This window comes from Tauraco erythrolophus, chromosome 11 (assembly GCF_009769465.1).
Source record: "Tauraco erythrolophus isolate bTauEry1 chromosome 11, bTauEry1.pri, whole genome shotgun sequence".
Lineage (NCBI taxonomy): Eukaryota > Metazoa > Chordata > Aves > Musophagiformes > Musophagidae > Tauraco > Tauraco erythrolophus.
The window spans coordinates 26071224-26096897 of NC_141475.1; the positions used below are offsets into that span (position 1 = coordinate 26071224).

General features: G+C 38.6%; 1 protein-coding gene across 1 annotated transcript in view; it reads left to right on the top strand.

The window, feature by feature from the left end:
* Window positions 1-465: 465 nt before the first annotated feature.
* The window catches only part of BCHE (butyrylcholinesterase), a 28259-nt gene continuing 3050 nt past the window's right edge, over window positions 466-25674 (top strand). The window contains exons 1-2 of the mRNA XM_009989545.2: window positions 466-1976; window positions 21637-21803. Of these exons, the coding sequence (XP_009987847.1) occupies window positions 466-1976; window positions 21637-21803 (1678 nt within the window). The remainder of the gene's footprint in view (window positions 1977-21636; window positions 21804-25674) is intronic.

Genomic DNA, 25674 nt, shown 5'->3' on the forward strand with positions numbered 1-25674 from the left:
CCTAATGATGTTGGTTATCACACTTTATTGATATGAGAATACAAGTTGCCAAAGTAACCTCTAACAGAACAACGGCTAGTTGGGCATGGTATTTTCCATCACAGATCATAAAATGTCCTGTTCACTGCGCCAGTGGAAATGTAAGTGGTTAAGTCATCTCCTAACTGAAGTAGTCAGAGTCTGCTTACATGACTTTACCTTCTCTGGTCTGGCTTCTTCCGTTCTATTTTTTTTCAGCAACAGAGTTTTTCTGAACCACTGTATCAAATACTAAATATTAAATACAGTTTTTGCAACACTACTAACAAGAATTTATGGTTAAAGACTGCTGAGCTTTGTGCTTATTTCCTTATTTCCAGTGCCCTTGGGATGACCTGCACCCTTTTTGAAGAAACTGTTTTGGCTCTGGTACTAATACATCGCAATACTAATTCTGAATTTCTTTTTTCCTGTGTTTAAGGCATCATGATTTGGATGAATGGTACAAGTCACAGATTTCTTATGTGGCTTCTTCTCCTGTATGTGTCAATCAGGAAGGTAATGCCTGAAGATAACATCATTACAACAAAGAAAGGCAGAGTCAGAGGGACAAACCTGCAGGTACTGGGGGGAACGGTGACAGCCTTCCTTGGAATACCTTATGGACAGCCACCCATTGGTAGACTGAGATTTCAAAAACCAGAACCTCGTGAGAATTGGTCAGACGTTTGGGATGCCACAAAACATGCAAACTCTTGTTACCAGCTTATAGATACAACTTACCCAGGATTTCCTGGATCAGAGATGTGGAATCCAAAAACTAACCTAAGTGAAGACTGCTTATACCTTAATGTGTGGATTCCTTCTCCCAAACCTAAGAACGCGACTGTCATGGTTTGGATATATGGTGGTGCCTTTGAGACTGGGACAACTTCCCTGCCTGTCTACGATGGCAAGTTTCTGGCCAGGGTAGAAAGAGTCATTGTAGTTTCCATGAACTACAGGATTGGTGCATTAGGATTTTTGGCTTTGCCAGGAAACCAGGAAGCTCCTGGAAACGCAGGTTTGTTTGATCAAAGATTGGCACTTCAGTGGGTCCAGGAGAACATAGCAGCATTTGGAGGCAATCCAAAAAGCGTGACTCTATTTGGAGAGAGCGCTGGCTCGGCTTCTGTCAGCTACCATATTCTTTCTCCTAAAAGCCATCCTTTATTCACAAGAGCCATCCTGCAAAGTGGATCTGCAAACGCCCCTTGGGCTGCAATAACAGCATCTGAAGCCAGAAACAGAACAGTGGCCTTAGCTAAACAACTCCAGTGTCCCACCAGCAATGAGACAGAGCTAATTCTCTGCCTCCAAGACAAGGACCCACAGGATATACTGGAGAATGAAATTTTTGTTGTAACCTATGACTCTCTTTTCCGAGTATATTTTTGTCCAACTGTGGATGGTGATTTTCTCTTGGACATGCCAGAAACATTGATTGAGAATGGCCTTTTCAAACAAACACAGATCTTAGTCGGTGTTAATAAAGATGAGGGATCAGCATTTCTAGCATATGGAGTCCCTGGCTTCAGCAAGGACAGTGATGGCTTGATCAATAAAACAGAATTTGAAGCTGCTTTGACTCTGTCCTTCCCAGAAGCAAGCCAACTTGCGATAGAAACGATCATTTTTCAGTACACAGACTGGGAAAATGAGCAAAAGCCAGAACATTACCGTGATGCCATGGATGATGTTATTGGGGACTACCATATAATATGTCCTGCAATGGAATTCACCAAAAAATTTGCACAACTAGGCCACAATGCGTTCTTTTATTTTTTTGAACATCGATCCTCAAAGCTCCCTTGGCCAGAGTGGATGGGAGTAATGCATGGTTACGAGATCGAGTTTGTGTTCGGGTTGCCCCTAGAAAGAAGAGTGAATTACACCAAAGCCGAAGAAATCTTAAGTCGGTCCATGTTGAGGTACTGGGCAACTTTTGCAAAAACTGGGTAAGTTTACTGTGAAAGTTTGTTTGCTTGGTCAGATGCTTGTTGTTTCATGGGCAGAGAAACTCTTACTGTTTGATTTCGAGCCTCATGAGAATGATGAGGAAGGATTAATTGTTCAGCTATCCAAAATTCCTGGTTTAGTTCTGATAAAAACATCATCTTAGTAAAATAAACTGTGATGCGTAGCTCACTGTGTTGGATGAGCTTAACAAAACAATGTGTATCCATCTATAAAAGCAAACACAAACCATTTTTTTTTGCCATGGCAGCAGTTTTTACAAAGGAAGGTAATGCTTTCAAGTTTTAGAGAGAAAATATTTCAAATTCTGGGAAAGGCTTCCAACAGTAGAAGTAAGAGGAAAAAGCCCAATTTGCTTTAAGAATGTAATTTGCTCAGAACATGCAGGTGTATAATATGGAGGTATATTACGTTCACATGATGAAGTGATTGGGATTGCAGGATGTTCTTTTCAGAAAACCTATCTTCCCATGTCTGCTGTAAGTATAATCCTGAATTTCACTGGAGCTGATGACAAATCACTTGCTATTTCCATTAAACTCTTCTTTAAGTGAAATATGTCCCAGCCTGTGTAAGAAGCAAATAAGCATATTTCATTTGGGTGTTTGATATTTGTTAAATACAGCCCCTTGTTCACTCTTTAGCTGGAGTCCAAGAGAAGTGAGACAAGCCTCGCTCGGCACGGCAGGGTTGTGGGGCTCTCAGTGCAATATTTGGTTTGAATGGAAAACATTTCAGTGTGGCAAGAAAAACAGCTGCTACCACAGTCATGTACAATGAGTCTCAAGGATGCAAGCCTGATGGGATGGGGGAATGTCTTGTCTTCTCAGACACCCAGTTTGTGCTCTGTCCTGAGAAAATTAGATGTATATATAAATTTGTACCTATGAAAACATACAACCAAACAATTCACACTTTAAAAATGTTTAATTAACTTGAATTTTAAAATCCTGCATTAGTTTTACTTCCATGGTGGACTTTTCCTTCGATTTCTGGAGGATACGTAAATTTGTAAAAGCTGAAATCAACTTTGGAGCAGAATCAAATTATTTTTCTTAATAGATTAGAAATCAGAGGAGACCACAGTGCTCAATTAGTCCATATAACACAAAACACAGGTAAGACTTTAACACTTCCCATAATGAAAAATCCAGAGCAAATGTTGTAGGTTGCTCTAAAGTTTAGTTACAGTTACAATGGTTACAGTTAGAAAAAGAAGGTTTGTGTCTGGTCTGAATTTGCCTGTTCTACATTTTCCAGGTGCTATATTTTGTTTGACAATTTCTAAGCTTTATATTATGAATTGTGTTCCATATAGAGATAATTCTAGGCTCTATTCAAATAGCCTTTAATCCTGGGTGGGGTTTTTTTGTGTGTTTTTTTTATTATTATTTATTTATTTAAATAAAACAGGTTATGCTCTTGACTCTTTCACTGTAAGACACTTTTTCAAGTCCTTAATAACTCTGCATCTTCTTTAAAACTGTGATTCATCAACACCTTGTTGGAACTTTCCGTGTCGGAATTAAACACTGGCATCCCCAAAGAGCCCTAATTACAGCTGTCATCCATTCCCTCTGGTTCAACCTGATATTCTCTTGTTTACTTATCCAAGGCGAGTGCTATTTGCCTTGGCTGTGGTGTTAGGTTAAGAGGCTCTTCCATCCACCCTGATCCCATGGCCCCCCTTCTCCAGTGGCTCTGCCGTGGCTCCGAAACACGCTGCCTGCCCTTGGCGGCTGGCACCAACCTGGGGGCACTCAGCTGCTGCCCGAGCCCTGGGTAGTCCCTTCACGTTACCTTCCAAGGTGAACTAACAGCTTATTTTTATGTGCATCCTTTTTGTTTAACAGATTGCTTATCAATACACGTGACCGATTATTTGCCTTAATGTGTAGGAATATTAATTACATTAATAAGTTCTATCCCCTGTATGTGTTGGAGCCTGTAATATTTTTTTACCTACCATAAGTGAAGAGCATATTAAAACTCAGAAAATGACTCTACAGCCATACTCATCAATGCATGATATTTTAATGCAGGCCTTATTCTTGTAAAATTTAATCTAAAATTTAATCTATGAGCTCTTCCTGCTTCCCTCTTTACTCCGAGCCCAATGACACCGCTCCATATGAATTCAGGGTGAAAGACCATTGCCCAGAGAAAAGCATTCAGCAAGGGTGTAAATTGTGGAATTGAGCTGTGCCATTGATTTATCAATGCCAAAAATGCATCTGATAGATTCCCAGGATGAAGTCTGAACAATGAGGTCAGGTAAAACTTGGCAGCAATTCCTGCATCATGAAGACAGGTTATGACAATGCTGCTTTGAAGCTGGTGTCATTAGGCCCTTAGTGGGGAGCAAACTGAGTGAAGGCTTCTTATTACATACTGCAGCTTTACAACCTGCCCTGCAGAAGCTTGCAATTGGGATCTTACACCAGACATAGTGGATCTTTCCATTAAACAGAACTATATCTTGGTAGGAAGAAATAAATTCGGGTCTAGATCAGATTTTGCAGAACAGTATTTACGTTTTTGTGAATTACTGGTTTCCACTGGATTTTATTTATCTATTCAATTTATATGTAAAAATATCTATCATTTTTGTATGTGTATATATATAAAAATCTCAATAATCTGCTCTGCAAAATAGAGTACACTGTCCCTGTCACTGTAGCTAGCTAAAATTAGACAATGTGAGGTACATTCAGGTTTAAGTTTATAGAAGACAGTCCTGTCATCTAGTATGATTATTCATAGAATCATGGATTTTATTATTTGCACTATAATTAGATTAGCCTACAGATCAAATTTCAAGTGGTTTCCACAGCAAACGGCAAATAATCTCTCCCTCTGCTTCTGCCACAAGTATCAAAAACATCACTGTTAGAGCAGACAACACAATCATGCAATTTTTGTACCAGTAAAAGATCAGATCAGTATTAACCCATCACGTGGCACTTTTCTCGTCATCCAGAACACAGACCCTTTAGGCCCCATAACACGTTATTGATAGAGTAAAATGAGTGGGGAAATAATAAAAATTGCAGGTAATTCCAAAAATAATAGCTGATCCTGTTTTCCTGGCACTTTTGAGTACACAGTAAACATTAATAAAGAACTGGGGAAGCCCCGTTTCACATAATGTTTATAGTAAACTCTGGCGTGATCAAAGGGCAAACATCTGAGGGGAAAATTACTTTACTATTGATGTCTCCAGTAGATGAGGAGAAAATCAAGCAAAAAGATGAAAATCAGAAATATTGTACAGCACAATTTTTAGTGAAGGCGTTTGACCTAATATTCTAATGTGCTGGAGTACAAAAGCACATGGGAAGGAAGAACAGCCTGCAGAGGAAAGGAGATAAGGTATAGTCAAAGAAACCAGTTTTCTCCTGGTACTCTCTGTTTGGGAGGGACCAAGAGGTGGTCCATCAGCTCCATGCTGAGCTATGTGCTCTGTGTCACTGCTGGTGCCGCTGCCTGTGGCTCCGTGGTTCTCACAAGAGGTCTTCAAGCTCATCCTTTGACCCTCCTGATCTCTGGTTTTCGTTCACACATAAGCACTAGGAATAAAAATGGTGATATGGAAAAGCAAAGATATGCCCTGTAGGAGAATTTTCTGTTTCTTGGAAATACCTGAAGTCATGTAAGAACAAAAGAAAAGGGGTTAAGGAGAAAAAGAGAGGAGACTCCTTCAACAAATCCCAAGAGTTCATGTGAAATTCTTGGTTTCTGCATTTCTCAGTAAACAAAAGGAGACTGTCAGCCAGCTCAAGGGTTTCCCAATCGACCACCACCCTCATCTAGGTTTAGCTGGTGTAATTTTTCAAGTCTCTAGGCACTTCTTATTTCACATCCTTGCTAAAAATAAGTATCAGTAGCAACTGACCTTTTTTTTTTTTTTTCTGGAAAATTGACAGGGATAAGGATTTTCTGGTTTTGAATATGAATGGGGAATGGGTAATGTAGGTGATTCAGTAGGAGACGGGAATAGACTGTTCGCCCGTTAGGCTTGAAGTTAGATGCTGGCATTATACACCAGCACCTCTTGTCAGTACCCAAGGGTATAGTGTCATCTTTAGGAATCTGCCATGTATTTACATGGTCTGTAACATCTGTGAAGACCTTGCTGAAATAGTCTTTGACAACAAACCACTGCTTTTCAATCATGAGATTCCCTGCAGATTCATTACCCAGAACTGGATTCGGTGGCTCAGGAACCCCTGGGAACTACGGATACTGTAACTACCCGTGTTGCTGCACGTAGGGACAGGGTGCTAATCACTGCCAATAAATTCCTGGGATTGGAAGATAAAAGTTTGTAGGTGTGGCAACTCCACCACTTGGACACTTCTGCTGTTTTATTACAGCTACAATTTTCAATGAATGAACTTTTGGTATCGAGTAAGGTTGACTAAGTATCCCGGCCATTACTAGTGCTATCAGCGTAATTTCATTAAATACTTTTTTTTTACACGTATTTGAGCCTTGAAAGAACGTTTTCATCACACCCTCAAAAAATCTCTGTTCCACCAGTGAGGGAAGAAAGAGGGTTAGTACTGGTGCTATCTGAATAAATCAAGTATAATAAAATATTCAGGCTATAGAAAAGAACAGGTTCCAAAATCAATGTTCTTGATTTATACTTTGATTTAAAATTCCTCCATTTACCCTGACCTAGGGTCTCCTCAGCTCATTCTTGTATTTAAGAACATTGGCAGTTGTATATCAATTGTTAGCCTTAAAACCATTTGATAAAATTCCAGACATCATCAAAATTAGACAGGCAAAGAGATGTGGCCAAATTGTGTTCAGCAGGAAACCATAGTGCGATATCATATGGATCAGGATCAGTATGATTATGTTTGTGTATACGTAAAGCTCATTTTAACAATATTAGGTTTGTTTTCAGTGCCTTCTCCTGGATGCTTTCCAGCACGCTTTATTTTAAGTAATGTTCATGGTGAAAGAATTTAAATTTCTCTTTCTAAACACTTTTAAAATTCATTTCTCTGATGCGCTTCTGTTATTCTTCAGAAAGCTTTTGAAAGTTAGCAAGTGACACTAACAGGTACCATAAATCATAAGCAGCAGAATGCTCTGCTAACTCTGGTAAGAGGAAGTTTTATTTATCATGAAAATATATATGACATCCCAAATCAGTGGTTGCTAGGTTATGCCTTTTGCATTACTTTATTCATTAGATTTGGTAACTGTATTCTTTAGACAAGAGTGACACAAAGTGACAAGGAGACAGACAAATCAGGTGAGATGAAAACTCAAATAAGAATGTAGTGGAACATCCAAAGATAATATTTTTTAAGGCTTTGTGAAAAATGTTTCGGATAAAAGGAAACTGGCAAAACTTGTCTCACTGCCAGTTTTACAACTGCTGAAACAAATCTTTGCAGCTTTTTCTATAAAGTGAAGCCTTTGAAATATTTCCTCCTATGTTTTAGGGGAATTTGTGAGGCTTTGATTGTCCCACTAAAGCTCTGAAGCACTTTGCCTGGTTATTATTGCCTTTCCCTGATGTTCCACTGGTAGACATACAATAAATTTCAGTGCTTTTGTTACCAACTTATCACAACATGTTTATAGAGAGTAGTTTCAAAACAGTGAGAGCAAAAACAACAGCCTCATATAGAGTCCAGACAGCAGATTGAACTGGGGATCTATATACTTCATGTATGGAAGGGAATGAATATACTGGGGAAAAAAATAAAATAAAAAACTCTAACCACTTTTAATTTTCTAATACTTCAGAAACTAGAAAGTTTTACGTACCACTCAGCCATTTCATGGCAAGACATTTACTGCAGGTTGCATTTCTCTCTGAGCTTAGCCCACGTTCATGGGGATAGAGGCAAGTGCCTGGGTTCCATCTACTCACCTGAGACCTGGTGCTGCTCCTCACACAGTCTTTAAATACACTGGAGCCGTAGCTCAGCGAGACCAAGAGGAAGCTTTCCCTGAGGCTGCTGCTTCTGGCACCTCAGGTTTATCTAGAATAAGTCATTTGTCCAGTGGTTTGACTGGATCAGGTCAAGAATCCAGAAAAGGTTTCTGGATGTGAGGCAAAAACTGAAGGAGTATAAATGAGGCATGAGAGAGGTTTCTAAAAATACAAAAAGATATATGGAAAGGAAAGTCTTCCCTTCCCATGTTAGGGAAAAGCAAAGCTTTAGTTCTGACCCAAAAGGGCACATGCGTTCTCACAGTCTTTCATGGGAACCGGTTCTGAGCCATGAAATAAAACATGAAAATCATAGAAATGAATTTAAAAAAGGTCAAATTTTAAGAAACTTACTCCCATTTCTCCTTCACATTTGTTTTTTTTGATTCTTAAAAGTGATTCATCGTCTTTCCAGAGTCCACAAGTATTGTTATATTCAGAAGCAGCAATGGAAATCTATCTGGTAATAGTGCATCATGGAAAAAATCAGTAACTAGAGACTTGCATTTGGCAGCCATCTCTGTCTTTCTGGCTTGCGAGCTGACAAGCTGTCATTGAATTTCAAAACTGAAAACAGGACTATTTGATTCGATCATATTTGAAAATAGGTCTGAGATACAAATTGGTTAGATTGGCTTAATATTATTACACACATTGCAAAATTACACAAAGATGTCTTATTACTTTCCATGTGTGCAGCAAATGCAATTCTGTCCATACAGATTTTGTTCTCTTCGACAGATGAGTCAAACTGTTCTTTTCAAACATGAGATGAGAATATCTATTAAGGAAATGTCCAAATATTGTAGGATTAATTGAACGAGACATAAAACTAAAACCTAAAACGTTAAATGCAAAAGGTTTGCCTTGAATATAACACTGGCAACGCTTTATAGAAAGAGGTAAACTCTGATACAATCGTCAAAGGCTGCGGGATCAAAACCAGCAGCAATAATGCACAGTCCTGGAGCTGAGCAGGGTGAACTCCCTGTGTTGGCAGCTGGAGGCAGAGACACACAAACTTACATGCACAGGCACAAGAAAAGACATCATAAAGTGGATGTCTTGGAGGTGAGTCTTTGCAGAGCTCTGCTGCCTTTGGCTGACCCTGTAAAAGGAGAGAGAGAAATATCTTGGATGTGGCTTTTCCTGTTCTTGCAACAGAGACACACAGAAGAGCCTGTGCTGGACATGGTTCCCTGCTGTGCCCAGAACCTGACATAGAGCCTACACCGATATGTTTTGGGAAAAGGAGGGGAATGAAGAGAGACAACTGTTCCGAGAGTTAAAATAAAACCATGGTATGATTGCTGTCTCAAATTTAGGAGTGGGAATAAGAAGCATGGATGGAAATAATTTAGTGTTTGATGGAAAGTACATGAGTAAGGGAGATGGGAAAACAAGAGAGGGAAATGCTAACTGATGCAAGAGACTAGGTGAACAAGAAAAGACAAAGTAGAGAGAAAAAACAAAAAAAGGTGGAAAGATAAAGGAACAAAATGTCTGAGAGACTTACTGAAAATTTTGGCGAATGAAAGAATGTGTGAACAGTGAAATGAAGGAAAAACATGCATGAACCTATTACGAGTTGTGAGTGCAGGTTCACATATAAGAGCAATACACTTCAGAGATAATCTAGGATTAGGGATTACTTGCCCTATATTATAACTTCTGCAGGCGTGTAAACACATAAGTCACTGTGAAATTCTAATTAGTGTTCACCCATAGTTAGTTCTCTTTTTAGGGCCACTGTTATTCCGTGCTGCTTTCCTGCAGTTTAGTACTTGTTTCATCATCAAAAGACAGAAATTGAAGTTTAAAAGGTCTGCAAACCCCATTTTTCCAGGTGGTTCTGGAACATTAATCTGAAGTCCTACTGAGAAATTTCACATGAAGAATGGAAACCTTTCGGTACACATTTTAATTTACTCCCCAATGCAAGAGATTGGCTTGTTTCAGGGAAGTGGCAAAGGGGAAAAAAGAGGAAATGAGGAGCAGCCGAGGTTACCTAACACCATATTTTTGAAGGTAGCTCAATATGGTGTTTAATTTCTTTTCAATCAGCTGCCAGAGAAGTCAGTTTTGGGTAAACGTAGTTAGCAATTTAGTCACAGGACTTATGAGATTCTGTCCTCACAAATCTAGAAGCTACATAAGTAGAAATGATGCTTGCACAATGCTTACACTTAGTGATGTTACACAATTATATTCTAGTGCAGATGTAAAATTCAAAGTTGCCATCATCTACTTTCCCAGATGTCACTGGCCACCATCTGTCTCCTCTATCCTTCCTTAAGAGAATATAAGACAACTTCCTAATTTCATACAATACAAACTTTAAAGAGTGTTGCCTCAAATTTGCACCAGAGACATCCTTTTTCTGCTAGAGCTGCTGTTCAAATATTGTGATTTTCATTTTAACTAATGGAGTTTTCAATATCTACCTCTCATGAATGTTATTCACTGTGATGTTCTCAAGGAGTATCCTCCAAGTGAATTTCTATATAACTGGAAATGCTTAGAGGTTTAAACAGTTGATTTTCCTAGGTATGGAGTAGTCTGTATACTATAATTTTCTCAAAAGCCCCCTCAATTTTGAAAGAGAAGGACTTTGAATAGGCTCAGATATCCTTTCCTCTTTACATACTGTTTCTTCTTGACACCACGCCTTTCAGGAATCTCAGTCCAACTGTTTACAAGTGGAGATCTCCCTCTTGGCGCCAGAATGTAGTTCAAATCAGATTCATAGGATGTCATAACACTGGGATATAATTTGAATACGTTTACCATAGAAAGGTACGTGATCTCCACTTGTAGATGTCAAACCTACAATGAATTTATAACAGAGACAAGAAAATAATTGAAACATATCTTTTTTAAACATCTTATTTGGGGGTTTATGAACATGGTAGCTTCTTATCTACTTTTCCCATCATGAAGTATCAGTGATTGTTTCAAACGAAGTGATAAAAAATGTACATGCTACTGAAAGCTGCGCGATGGTTTCATCAATAGGACTGCTCAGTTTGGCCCAGAGCACGTATTAGTTGAAGTTTGTGACTCATAGTCTTCCTGCTCTTCACAGAAATAAAACAGTTGCACCAGTGGACAACATCAAGAAAAATGTTTCCATGACAAAGTCCATCAGGACGCCATGCATTTAGATTATTTTATTTGGTGCACATGGGGCATCTGTCTTGAAAAGAAATCCTGATTAGGGCAATTACAATTGAAAACAAATCTCAAATACTATATCCTAGTATAGTATCTACTACACGGTCTGTATTGAAAACTTGGTCTCTAGAGATAAGGAAAACATTAAATCCATTTATCTAACAATTTCTGAGTGTCTGGGATGAACTCTATTAATGGGAGAGAAAGCAAGAGATGGAAACAGCAATCATATACATATGAGCACAGTATTTAGTCTTTCACACTACCAACTGTGCTGACAAATTTTACCAAAGGCACTGGGAATTTAAAACACAGTATTAATAGTTCCATGGCAATAAAATCTTTTTTTTTTCCCTTTACGCAGCAATTCTGGTTAAGATACTATGTAAGTTTATACTTTTCCAGGTCATGAGAAGGAGACGTGAGGTTTTAAAGGAGATAAGCCAGTTTCAGAGGATGAGTAAAAGGGCAAGTGCCATGTGCTTTCCTGTCTATTTATTCTTTTACTTACCTTCAAGGGAAGTTACTTCCTCCCTCCGAGTTTCAATAGGGTTCAGCACCTTCTTCCATTTCCAAATAGCCCTCTTCAACCTCTACAAGTAAGACTAAAAACTATAGTTTCACCTGATTTCTTGCTGCAGCCAAGAGTGTAAAAGAATAACAGCTTTGAAAAGTGGTCCTTGAAAACTAAAATTGATACCATATGAAAGGGCATAAGGATCTTACAAAATACTTTACAGGAACGTTAAAAAAAAAAAAAAGGGCAAAAAAAAATCCTTTAGAATAAAGAAAGACTAAGCCATAGTGTTGCCTCTCTTGTGTCTATTAAAAAATGACGTAGATACAAACTGAATATTCGCACCAGAATCTGAGGTCCTGGAGAAGGTGTGAAATCATCATTGTGAATACAGTCCAGAAGGAGAGAAGCTTCCTCTGTAAACAGCTACAGGTATTTCTCCAGCTGGGACCTGATCCAAAGTTTTTGGAGACAATCATTCTGTTCCATTCATTTGAATTTGGATCAGCCTCTAACTAGTAAGTTGATTCACCTCAAAAAGTGCTGGATTGATCTTCAAACACTGTGTAAAATCTGCATGTTAAGCAGAAGAAATAAAATACTTCTGAAAATTCTTTATTGCTTTATTCCAATACATAATCTAAATATGTAAATCACTAACATATATGTTGTAGGTATATGAGACAATTGCCACTTGTCACGTTCAGCTTAGTGTGATGTAAGCATCACACCAAATTACCAGCATTTCTTAAAACAAGACAGAATAAAACATATCTTTGGTGGTTTAAAATTATCTCCGCCTTAACGTCAAAATTTCATCCATTTCCCTGAATTCTATTTATCTTCAAATCTTTTGTCTTCTTGAAGTCACACCTTTAGGTTGAAGGTTATTTGCTCGTTTTGGGTTGTTTGGTTGTGGTTTTTTTTCTTTTCCTCTTGCCAATCGCTCTTCTCCCAGTGGCAGCCTCCAGCATTACAAGCTCTTTTCTTTCTTTGGCCAACAGCAATGCTCCGTGATGAGAAAGCTGTGAGATTTGGCATGGTCTCACTCACTTCTTCACAGCCCCTTCATAACTGTGCAGAACATGTATGTCTTTGGGATGTACCATCTGAGACATTGAGGCATCTCTGAGTATCAGGGTTTTAGGACTGCAGTATAGACTCGCTGAGAGGACAGAGGACACGGGTCTGATCCTCCTCACTCAGAGAGACCCAGAAGATAGCAGCACAATGTTGTTCTCATTTAAGTCAATGTGGATCTTCATTATTAATTAGAGCTAAATTTAGAGAAAGGGCTAGTCCTGTTTAACTTTACCAGTTGCTCAGGAAAGGACACTTTAACTCACTTTCAAGATTCTGGTGATTAGACGGAATGATGGGACTGCTATTCCAGACCTTTTATGATAATCACATCTCATCAAATGCTAAAAAACAAAGGAGTTTGGGAGAGGGGTTCCTGAAATAGCACCAAGCTTTGCTGGAACATTTTTGCAGTGCAGGAGACCTACGTGCAGGAGTGCCAGCATGGGCCCAGTAGGTTAGAAATACACAGCCAGGGTCTGAAGGGCTCATTAGCTCTGGCTTGGCTGACCCAGTTCGTTATTACTCCTGATACCAGAGCAGACTCCATTTACAGGAGCCAGGACTTGAAGCACTGAGCTCCTACATGCATTACAAGCACGCCCAAAGAGCTAAGGCAGAACATCCTGGATCTAAATTTCTTAAATACTATATTATTTATGGCCAATACCTTAAGACCTACATTTGTCAGTCCTTTGCATATAGCAGGAACTCACAAATAACTACCAAGACATGCACAAACAAGAATCATTTTGACTTGATGGGTACTTCATGAAGCTGTTTTGAGCCAAAAACCATAAGACCAAAACAGAGGCAATAGCTTGTTGCTTCGTTTCCTGAAACTGATATCGGTTGTGATAGTACATACCATGATAATTTATAGTTTAAGACATTTAAACACGTAACTGTGCTGTCACCAAGCTGGAATCTGGAAGGAATATCCTGAGATTTATTTAGCTGGTGAAGGTGTAAGAAAGCCTAGCTGCAGAGGTCCTTCTCCAATTTCTGTCAGTTAGAAGTGTGCCAGCTGGATCCTACAGGTTTCTTCAAGGATCAGCAGAAGAAATAATATTTACCTATGATGTAACGTGCAAAGCAGTTGCCTTTTGCTGTGGCTCAGGGGCACTTTATCGTCACTAGATTGTGAACTCGTGTGTGATCTGTGAGTGAGAACAAAGCACAACAGAATATAATGAACTTTCCATAAGCAGTTGCTTAAGAAATGTAACTCAAAGAATTCAAATCCTAAACCTCTCCCAGACTTGTAGTACTCAATCAAACAAGTCCTTTCGTTCATTACAGTGGTAATCGGAGTAAGGCTCAGATGTTTCAGAATCAGGATCAACAATTTTTGCATCATATTAAGGAACAAATAAACGAGAAAAGTTTAATTACTACAGACTTTCAGAAACTGATTACTATATTCTCACAAGAATTAAATTCTAATGAATAAAACAATATTTTTAAACATGACTCTTTTTTTGTTTGTTTATTTGTTTCCTAAGTTCCCTAGTTCTTCATTGTGCCACAGGAGTACAGGTCTGATACCTTGAGAATCATAGAATCATAGCATGTTTTGAGTTGGAAAAGACGTCAAAGATGATCTAGTTTCAACCTCCCTGCCACAGGCAGGGACACCTTCCCCTAGATCAAGTTGTTCAAAGCCTCCTCCAGCCTGGCCTTGACCACTTCCAGGGGTGAGAATGCTGATGCCGTGAGGCTGCAAGGAAGCTTAGTGTATGAAACAGATAATCACGGATGCTTTCAAACCAGCCAGTATTGCATAGGTTGACAACATCCCTATCTGAGTTGTCGCCTTTCAGGATGGTAGTTTTTAGAGCTGGTTGTTATGAACAGCACCACTCATCCTTTTCAGCTGATAGATTAGATAGACTAACAGGAAAGACAGCAGCTAAGAGAATAAAGACCTTACAAGAATATTTTAGAATAAATTATTAAGTGTGGCAGTGCATTTGTATACAAAGTCCATCAGTTCAATAGATAAGATGACTAGTTATTAGCTGATGCTAAGGAACACTCTGAATAGTAGTCTCAATTAAATAGAAACTAGCAAGGTAACTTGTTTATGTAGTATCATGTATAAAGAGCACCAGCTGGTAGCAGTAATGACATCAAAAATAATATATGTATTTGTGAAGTGATAGAGTGTCAGCTTTCCAATTCACTTGTTCAGGGGCTTGGCTTATTATTCCAAATGGACCAATTCATAAACTTTGGATAATGGACAGAAAAGTGCCTCTGTCATCTTGTCTTTGCTTTTAGAATTTCTAATAACAAAAAGCCTCGAAGTGTACAATGTATTGTAAAATATTTTGGCATAATGTAAGGATTTTATCCAGGGAGTTCATCAAATTGTTTTAGTAGGTGGTAGATTATTAGCTGACTTGGGAAAATGTTTTTGATAACTATCTGTGTTTAAAAAAATCTAAGAATAAATTCATTATTCTGAATCATACATAGGTGGACCCAATTGATGGTGATATTGCATCAGATGCAATCTATGTATTCAAGCAGTGAGAGCCTTTCAGATTTATACAGGTCTCAGTCTCTGAATGGAAAACTTATACAGTAATTAGTGTGTCTGGGGATGTTTTTATAGCTAGCAATTATTTTTTAAAGGTGTTATAGGTATTTCTTCATCCTTTCCCCTAATAACTTTTCTAAGGAAAGTTTCCAGAACAGGTGCATCTTTGTTTCAATAGGTAGGACTGCTCCTCAGGTTAAGGACTTTGAGTCTTCAACCTCAGGGCCCTCTCCGGTGTCTACTTAACAGTGAGTCATCTGAAACTAATAGCCTGATATGAAGAAACGGGCATTAAGCCAAATTGTTTAAGGGTTTCAGAAGATTCAACCAGCACTTAACAGTAAAATCTGCTCTCTTTTTAATAGGACTGGGCTGGAAAGTATCTGTTAAGCTCCCAGTTGTACCATTCAAGCAAAACCTTACACAAACGTGTTGTCACAGCTCCATCATTCCCCTGGTGACCGCACCACTGCCCAAAATTGACATTTACCTAGAAGTTGTTGTGTTACAATGAGAAAATGAACATAGGTATAAATGCCATGCTTCATGGCCTTTAGAAATTATGTCAAACATCTGGATATGTGCCTGACTAACACCACAAACATTTCTCCCCTCTCCCCAGTGAGTGGGACTCCAGAGGGCTGAGGCAGCACAGGTGTGCGTGGTGCACCTCCTCAACTCTCCCGCTAATTAGGAGTGCCCTTCCCTCCAAGTGGAAAAGACGGAAAACAACAAAATATTATTGTTGGGGAGAAGAAAACTGAACACATTCCATCCATTTGGATTAGATAAATAAAGATATTTCGATTGGGTATGTTGTTTAGTGCCAGCATGATTAATGGAGGCATTCTACACAACACGACCACTAATAAAGCAATTGCAACACCGAGATAAATTTTTAAGATACAAATCTTGCGACCTTTCCTCGAAGCATATGATATCCCTGTTGTGACTCTTCTGAAGTCAACAGGATTGCTCGTTGATTGATGTATCAAGAGGAGGAACTCAGGCTTTGGCCATACTGCAAGAAGAAGCAATAAAGGCTGCCGTAGCCTGTCCCTCAGAGGAGCATTGTCAGAGGCTGGAAGTTTGAGGGGAACTCACCACATGATGGTGTTATCCTGGAGTCCTTACTGTCTGCTCACTTTTTTAATGTGTCTGTCACTTCATTAAAGCAAATGGGCACATTTGCCTTTATGTTTGCATGTTACTTGTGGTGCAGTGGCAGCTTACTCTGTGATATCAGTCATTAGTTTGACATCTTTGCTTCTGTTGTGAACCATGTAACTCTACTTCAAGATCCCTACTCACCAAGATCAACTGTTGATACTGTAGCCCAGTTAATGTCTTCTCATCTTGTTATTCATTTTGCCTGAACCTTGGATTTCTCTACCCTGTGCTAACTTACTCTTTTTCACCTGGCAGAAAACGTATGTAGGAGACAACCAAATTTACAATGCCACAGAAAAAGCAGTTCATTCTGTATTTCTACAAGCACAAAGACATTATTAACTACATTCACTCCCATCAGGTTTTATACCTGTACTGGGCTGCTGCACAAGCGTTTGCAGTGGTAGAAACTGTGTTGTGCTGATGGTGGCTTTCACACATCTCCTCCGAAACCACCTTGGGTACAACTGCGAGAGCTTCAGCAGTGCCTTTTGATTGCAACATAGACATGCACAGAACTGTCTGTTGCTCCCAGAGCTACCCATGGGGTGAAACATTTCCAGTGTGGTGCTTTTTTGAGGCTGAGCTGACTATTTCCATAATCCTTAAAGGCTTTGCAATCCAACTGTGGAAAATGTGCAAGAGATGGGGTTATTGTCTAAGGCCGTTCCCCCTCCCTGTTGTCTTGTGCCCATGGCAACATGCTGTAAAAGGCCACCCCATGAAAAACAGCAGATCGCCAGTACTGCCCGGTTCCTGCAAGGAGTCATGAACGCTAATAAAAATGATTCACATTTACTCTCTCCTCCCTCTAAACCTGCTGTTCAGCAGAAAAAAGGGGCCAAATTGACAATGAGCATCAGCAGTTACAACCCAGGTGAAGTCAATAAAGCCCCACCTCGGAGGAACAAGTCTCCGTTTGATTTCAGCTCCAACTGCACGGGGGAAGCAGAGGATGCAGCAGCACTATCATAACTTTCTGTTAATCTCAATGGGCAGCCTGCTCAGCTAACAAGACGTGCGCCAGCGAGATGCCAGGCTGGCCATAACCTGCAGAAGGCACCAGAGAAGGAATTGCTTTACCAGGTGTTTGTGAATGGTGGGGTTGCTGCTGCCCTGATGGGAGCAGGTGGGAGCCAGGCTGGGCAAGGAGAGGCCACCATCCTCCCGCCCCATGCATTGGGGAGGAACGAGGAATCCTCTACGGGGAGGAACTGTGGGGGAAAGAGCTCCTTGAGCTCTTCTCAGAGCAGGTCGGAGGGAAGCCAGCTGCACCTGAAGAGACAATTAAGAGCAATAACGCACTGCTCAGGTGAAATTAGTGTATGCTTCCTCTCCGGGAGCAATATCTCTATGAACAGCTCCAGCCAGGCAGAACAAATATATGTCTGTCTGGGGTCTTCCAGCAAGGCTGTCTGGAAGAAGCTGCTGCTGGGGAATGGAGGTAAAAACGTGTTTCAGCCTCTGAATCTCTTAGTGATTTGGGGCTGGTATAATTCATCTGTGTGAGACAGCTAAAATGATGTGGGTTTTGTTTTTCTTTTCCTCTAGAGAAACACACAACGTGTTAACCTGATGCATTTACAAATAGAGCAGGGAAACAGGAATACTGTGAAAGCTTGGGACAATCTAGGCTAGCATGTGGTACAGTTAGTGTTTACAACACTCATTAGGAAGGTAAATGATGCTTAAAACCGTTTTCAGGAGACTTATCAGAGAAAATTTTCCTTTGTGGACTATGTCAAAATATAGCTTAACATCACAAAAGCACCCCTCTGTTAAGTGGTGATACCACAGCAGACTGAAAACTATCCAGAGCTCATTCGCGAAAATAAAATGAATATTTTATATTCACATATATGATTTAAATATGATTATTTATATCATGATTGCTTACCCCTAAAAAAGCTAGATGATTAATTAAATTTTTACGTTTACGTGTTTGATAAACTATCTGTAAAAGTAATGATATGTACCAATTAATAAATATGCAGTGAGCTAGAATTGTATTTCAGGCTATATTGATCATATTAATCAGGGTGGTAATATGTGTATGTTTATAATGATTAAAAAAACTGCGTTCAGTTGTGTTTTCCATGTGAACCAAATGAAGTCTCTCCTTCTAAACTTATTGAAGGTGAATGTTAAATATATAAAAGTAATCAGTGAATAAACTCCTCTACAACCCTCTTCACTCCTATGTTAAATTTAGCATATTTACTATAAACGAGTCTTGAAGATTAAATGTTATTGACAGTTGCAGACATATAATACTCAAAAGGGGAAGAGCCTGATCTTAGTAACAGTGAGTAATGCCAAGCAACTTCCACTGAGTACAAGTAGGAAAGGTTTGTGAACTTCACTGAGTGCACATATATATGTAAAGGTAGAACACAAAAGAAGCTTTATTGGAGATTTAGCTCAGAAAGGTACTCTGCTTTTCAAGTTAATGAGCAAATAAGTTTGGCTGCCTTAAAGACATATCTTAACGAAATAATTAACTATAAATGAGCTGTTGTACCCCTATCAGAGATTAGAGAGAGTCCAGCCTATAGCTTCAGGGCATATGCAAAGAAAAAAAAGTAGCTGAAATAATGAAACAAATTCTCTTTACACTAAAGTTTAAACATGGGGTTTTTTGTTTGAGTTTTGTTTTTTGTTTTTTTCCTCCTCCCTTGCATTTCTTCTCTGGGAGCAATTCAAATAATTCTATTTCTTAATTGCCATAAGACATGCTCCTGAAAACATTAAAAAAAAAGCATAGAAAAGGAGCTATTTTCTAAAATACTCAGTGAAGAAGCTTGCATTTTCCCCAAATGAAATGAAGGTCTTCCCTGACTAAAGTTTATAGATATGGACACAGGTCTAAGTAAGGTGATTAGTGTTTGACAAGGTAGATAGAGGTTCATCCTGAAGATGTGTGGCCCAAGACCTTTCGGGACACACTTTCAGGCCCCATTAACAGCACTGAGGTGGGAAAAACTGGAACGTGCTGAAGAAGAGATGGTTGAGATGACAGATCAGAGGTTTGAGGAATTGATGAAGACGATAGGATGGAGGTTTCCATGGAAATGTTGGGCTTTGTTTCAGTAGAAACAGGTTCCTATAATGTATTAGCAAAGATTGTCCATCCAAACATAGATGGACAGAGACAAGGTTGTCCAGTGTATTGCATTCCTTTCCGTTCAGTAAGGATATTCCCACAATACTTCTAATTTTCTATATGAATATTATTAAATTTAGATTGGTGCAAAGAACAGGGAATTTTACAGCTTATTCTGGGTACTGCAATTTTCATCATGAAGTGATTAGCAAGAAGGAATGAACGGTAATTGTGATAGAACAATGAGATTATAATCATAACTTGTTCTGACCAGTTAAAAATGATGCTCTTGTGATCTCTCTGTTCTGCTGTAACTGGGAGCTACTTTTTAACTTGGGAAATTTTCAATAATGGAGCTAAGAAGGAAATTACTGGACATTTCTTTGAGCCGTAAGCTTCCTAGAAATGCAGAGAGAATGTCATAATCAGCAGGTTCACGCATTTCAAAACGCTGTATTCATCTGACAGTCCTTTCAATCATTTTTTAGTGAAATACATCTGTAGCCATTGTGTAATCCCCCCACACACCTGTAAATTGTAACGTGGAATGTCATGATTTATTGCATAGCATAAAAGCTGTTAAATGAATACTGACAGTACCATTAGCATTCTGATCTTGAACTGAAGTGCAAGTCAGCTCTGCTTAAGTCATCATTCTCATGAGCCACAAATAAATGTGCAGTTAAAAGGGGTGCCATAGGTTAATCAGAGCTGAATTAGTAAAGAAAAATTAGTAAAGAAGTGAGCAATTCAGGAAAAGACATGCTGAGTCTCTTACTCTAACATCATTTCTGTGAGCAGCCAATGGCAAAGATTCCAGAATACTAAAACATAGGCTGAAAACTTGATTTGTTTTGAATGAACTAAGATATTTCGATATTATTTCAGCAGCTGAACCTTGTGCTCTGACTGCTCCCACCTACACCTGGTACCTTCTTCCCACTCTTGGCAAGTGGAACCCAAGGGCTCCGCACAGCCTGGACTCCTCTCTGACTGCTGAATTCTGGGAAGAGTCCTGGTGAAAAGTAAAGTAGATATAATCAACTTAACTTAGCTAATAGGGTTCATCATTTAGCCCACCAAAAATAAGGAAATTCTGTTGTTCTACCCTAAACCCCAGGTTCCTTGATATCAACTTCTGGAAAAGAACATGGGTCCTTCTGCTTGCGCTGCAACAAGATGTTTAATATATATTCTTAACCTCTCCTGAGCTAACATATATTCATAAACAGTCACAAATCACTATCTTTTTCTGAAAATCATATTCCATCTCATTTGCTCCCTGTGCACTGCTGTCCATTTTATTCTTTTTATAACTAATTATTTTTTCTCCAGTCATATAGATACACATATTACCTTATTTGGAGGGGAAAAACGACGTGTCTGTTCCTAGAACCTTATGAATTCCGTTGTATTATAAATATTTATCACAACTATTTTAATACTGACAGCTGTGATCTTTTAACATGCAGAGCCTGTTTTATAAAGAGCCAAGCGCTCTGTACCAGTTCCTGGTTTCCAAAAGATACGAGATGGCTCATGTTTGGCACTCCACTGATGGGGCTCAGCATATTTCAAGGAGAAACTGTTTCTTCTTAATGAGGAATAATTCTTTTCTCTCCCAATATAGCTCTCATCCAAAAATGAGACATTATTTGTATCTTTACTTGCATATTTATCGGAGCTATTTAGTCCAATCTATTTGTCTATCTGAAGAGGCCAGCAATGTTCAAACTAAAACATAAACCACCTAACCTCCCAAACTGGTTGGTTTGCTTTTTAAGCTACCCATAATAATTTACAGCTTCTGTGAGAATCCCGAGATTCAACAAGTGTATTTTTGCTCATGGTCAGTTATTAACTTTTTTGCTCTTAGGTGAACCCAGGACACTCCAAAAGGGGAATATCAAATACATTTTTTTAAAATGAAGTTAAATTTACCTTCTTTTATTCCCCGTTACTCACAAAAATATAGTTCAATAATTCCAAGCTAACATACTTAAGCCGAAATAACTGTTAAAAAAATAATATTTTATTGATGTGCTGAGGTAATTCCTCATTCTAAATGAAATGTTTCTTTTCTCTTTTAGAACTCCAAATGGGACCCTGATTAATGGAACAAGATGGCCAGTCTTCACCAGCACTGAACAAAAATATTTGACATTAAACACCGACAGTTCAGAGATACTGACAAAATTACGTGATCAGCAGTGTCGATTCTGGAAAGTTTTTTTTCCCAAAGTCCTGGAAATGACAGGTAAAAATGCTTTTATAGATGCTTTTATTTAAACTTTTATACAAGGATCATTTGCTTGATGCTAACGTGGTACTTTAGCTTAAATCTTTACATTCCTATTTGTCAGTGAATTCCTATCAGATGTTCAGATGTTGGACAAAGCTGTCCATGTTGCAGTGAAGGCGTACCCTGCTACGTGTCCTGTGCTTCTGGAAGTGGGGTCACCACCCTGTTCTGCATTAGGACAAGACCTGGGGACAGGCCAAGGCCCAGGATTTGTATGACGTGGAACTTCTCTGCCCCAAAGTGCAGATGCAGCCACAACGTGGGATGTTTTAGAGTGCTGCAAATCCCTGTTCTCAAACCACCTGCTGCGAGGGTCGGCGCTGCCTGGCTCTGGGTTCCTGGAGAGACTGGGAAAGATATGCTGAAGTAGGAGCTTGCACTGGGATTTCTGAAGGCATCAGATGTTCTGTATAAAATTCATGTACCTAAGGTACATTGTAGAGTGTTATATTGGAATTATATTATCTATTATTTATGGGATTATATTATTACAGAGCTAATCCACAGAGGATATTAAGTGTGTTGCTGCTGCCAAAAGGGGATTCTGTTCTACATCTGACGTGAGAGCACATCGTGGTTTATTTCTAGAGTGTTAGTCGTTGATGTCAACCCGGAGACTTCAAGATTTGCCTATGCAAAATAGAATTGATTTGTGCACATACAATGTGTTTATGAGATTTCACTGCCCTCAAAAAAATAACAGGCTGTTTGAAACTTTAAGCTCAGTTGAACACAAAGGACTCGTATTTTCTTTTGAAGACCGATGCCGCTGCTTTTGCAAAGCCCACCAAACAGACCAAGCCTCGGTGCTTCTGGACTTTGGAAAGAATTGATTTTATAAACTGATTTTACAGCTCTGGAACTGCATTCTGCAGTTTGACTGGAGGGAGCGGGAAGTCTCCTCTCAAAAATAAGATACACTTTTTAAATGTTAATTAGTAATTTACAAGCTTTCTGTAAGCTTCAGTTTGAGTCTTAGTCTTAAAAATATGCAAACGTTCATGGTGCACAAATGATTCGTTCTGAAATAAATTTATTCCTTCCTCATTTGAGCCTATAACAGTATTATGGCTCAACTTTTATTCCCTCTCAATTCAATAGCTGTTTTTCAATTAAATCAAGAGAAGCAAAACCAGTAGGTAAAATGAATAATTTATAAAGCATACTCTGTGATTTTAAAGTCACGATATACCAAATTATGGATGGATTTGAGGGCGTTTTCTCAAATTCTGATGAGGCCTTTATGCTGAGACAAGAGAACTGAACTATTTTACATATTTCTTTGACTGGGTGTGAACCTCTATGGAGTAACGTGCATCTTGCAAGTGAACTGGGCACAACCAAACGCTCTGTGGCAGGGCAGAAGAGAGCACATCACCAGACATGGTTCAACACATCTTGGCAGGACAGCAGAGTTACTTTGCACGGTCCTGTGGTGTGAGGGATGACAAAACAACACTCTGGATCTGCCAGGTGACATAAATACATCATTTTGCCACATTCAGTAATTTACAGCATAAGTTTACATGGTTTAATTCAAAGAAAATCCTGATTATATTCTTAGTAAAAGGAAAGAATCATTGTGCCTGGCTCCTAATATAGAAATGAGACAGGAATGTTGTCAAGAAGTGCTGCTTTGTCACGTATCTACATCTATCAGTCCTTGAAATATTGTAAGAGAAATTCTATATTTTCATATTTGTTCCCTGTACAATCTTATACAATTCTGACAAAGAAACCTTTTAAGATTCTGCTTAAAACATGATACAATACTTAATACTGTAATAATTCTCTTAACTGAAATATGTTGCGTTTCCTCTATCCTTTTATGCCCAAAGGACAGTGCACACCATAAACACACATATTTGCTCATTTTCTGAGGGTCTACCTTTTCTATTACTTCTTCCATGGAAATATTCTTAGAAAAAGAAGGTTGCATTAATATGATATTCTATAAGATAACAGAGAATAAGAAATAAGGAAATTTTGTGTTATCATTATTGCAAGTTACAGCTCAGGTAGGGTTCAGATAGTCAAAGTTAAAACCTGAAGAGGACAATCAAACTGACTTATTTTGCAAAAATTGCAAGGGATTTCTCACTGTGTCAAGTGGTCAGAACTTGGCATGGACGTGCTTAGTAACAAGCCATGTGTTTTTGAGGTGATCTTGGCCATGTAATGGCCAGCTCCAAATGTGTTCAGCATCTGAGCAAGCCTGTTCCTGTGAAAGCCTGGGTAAGACAGGCTCCTTGAGGCAGTTAAATATATGAAAGAGGGAAAATATTTAGTCCCTGCCATCTTTATGACTAGATGTTTTTCCACATTTCTCAAGCAGCCAAATCAGATATGTTCCAAAAAAAATTGTCATGGTGATGGATTGAGAAAACTAATAAGAAAAAGATAAGCCTCAGACACTAACACAACAGTAATAGCCATATATAAAACACTGGCCTTTGTATCTCTATAGTAGTTTGTATGATTTGGGAATATTTCTTAATACCTTCCCCTTCAATTTCAATATATAAAAGTATAATTGAAGATATGAGTCAAAACATTTGGGTTTGTGTCTAGCTTAATAATCACTAGCCAGGTAAACTGACCTAGACATGCCTTCTGTGGGCTTTCAGTTCCAACTAGACACAATTTCTACACAAATTTCAACCCTTTTGCAAAGGCACCGAGAATACCCTCTGTCCCCAGTCACCCAAAGGCAAACTGGGAGCATTGAGCATTTAATATTTAATTCGAGGGTGTGAGCACTGGGACAATCACCAGAACTTTTTCTGATGACTGCTTCTAAAAGAAACACACCAGAGAGACAGTAAACAGAAAGTGTCTCTTAAGTAGCTTTTAGAGCAATCATATGTTAATTATAAAAGCATCTATGTTAGACTCTACCTCCTTAACACAATCTTTAATGCATCTAGAGCCGTAACTATTTATATATGCCTGTTTCCTCTTGATTATAGAAAGCTGCAGGCAGCCAAGCTTTCCATTTGTGTTCCATTACTATTTTAGTGTGCCTAATACATATTTTTCTATTTGATATTACTGCCTAATATATCACCTATAGAGATATCAAGCATCAAAGTAACTAATATAAATACATTCTATTTTAAAAGACCCCTAAAAAGATTTTGAACGCAGCGACAGAAAAGTTCAAGCTGTTGACCAGTGAATAACCAAAATAATTGTATTTGCTATGACCCTCCAAAGAGTATCTGGATTCTATAGAGCTAAATACTCAGGGTAGTAAGAATATTAAAAATATAACTGATCCGAAAATTCACCACCAGAATTAGTTTTCATTTTCCACAGAGCTAGATGCTGTGTTCCTTATGCTCGCAGAAAAGTGAACTAGTCAAAAGTTCTCACTGATACTACTGCACTCACCAACAAAGTAAAATTGTATTAAAGTAAAATTGTATTCTGTGCACCTATGGGCAATAAGCTATGTGCCTTAACAATCTGATTTATTTCTAACTCCAGTCCCTTGCATCCCAGGTCATAGGAGAGATAACAGCCTTTACAGTATTTCATGTTCCAGAGAGCTCTATTGACTTTTGGAATAAGAAATTAATAAAAAAAAAAAAAATTGAAAATCTGAAGTCCTTAAAAATACAGATGTAAACAAATATACTGTTGTGGTTAGAAAAGCACTGATATTCCAACTATGTGATTAAAGAGCATTGACTAGAGATACTGATGTATAGATACTATTTGTTCTTTCCTTTCTGAACATTTGTATAGAAACTATCACCATGAGAATCTACAGCATAGATAAACTCGTAGCATTTATCATACTAATGAATCAAGAAGTTTGCAG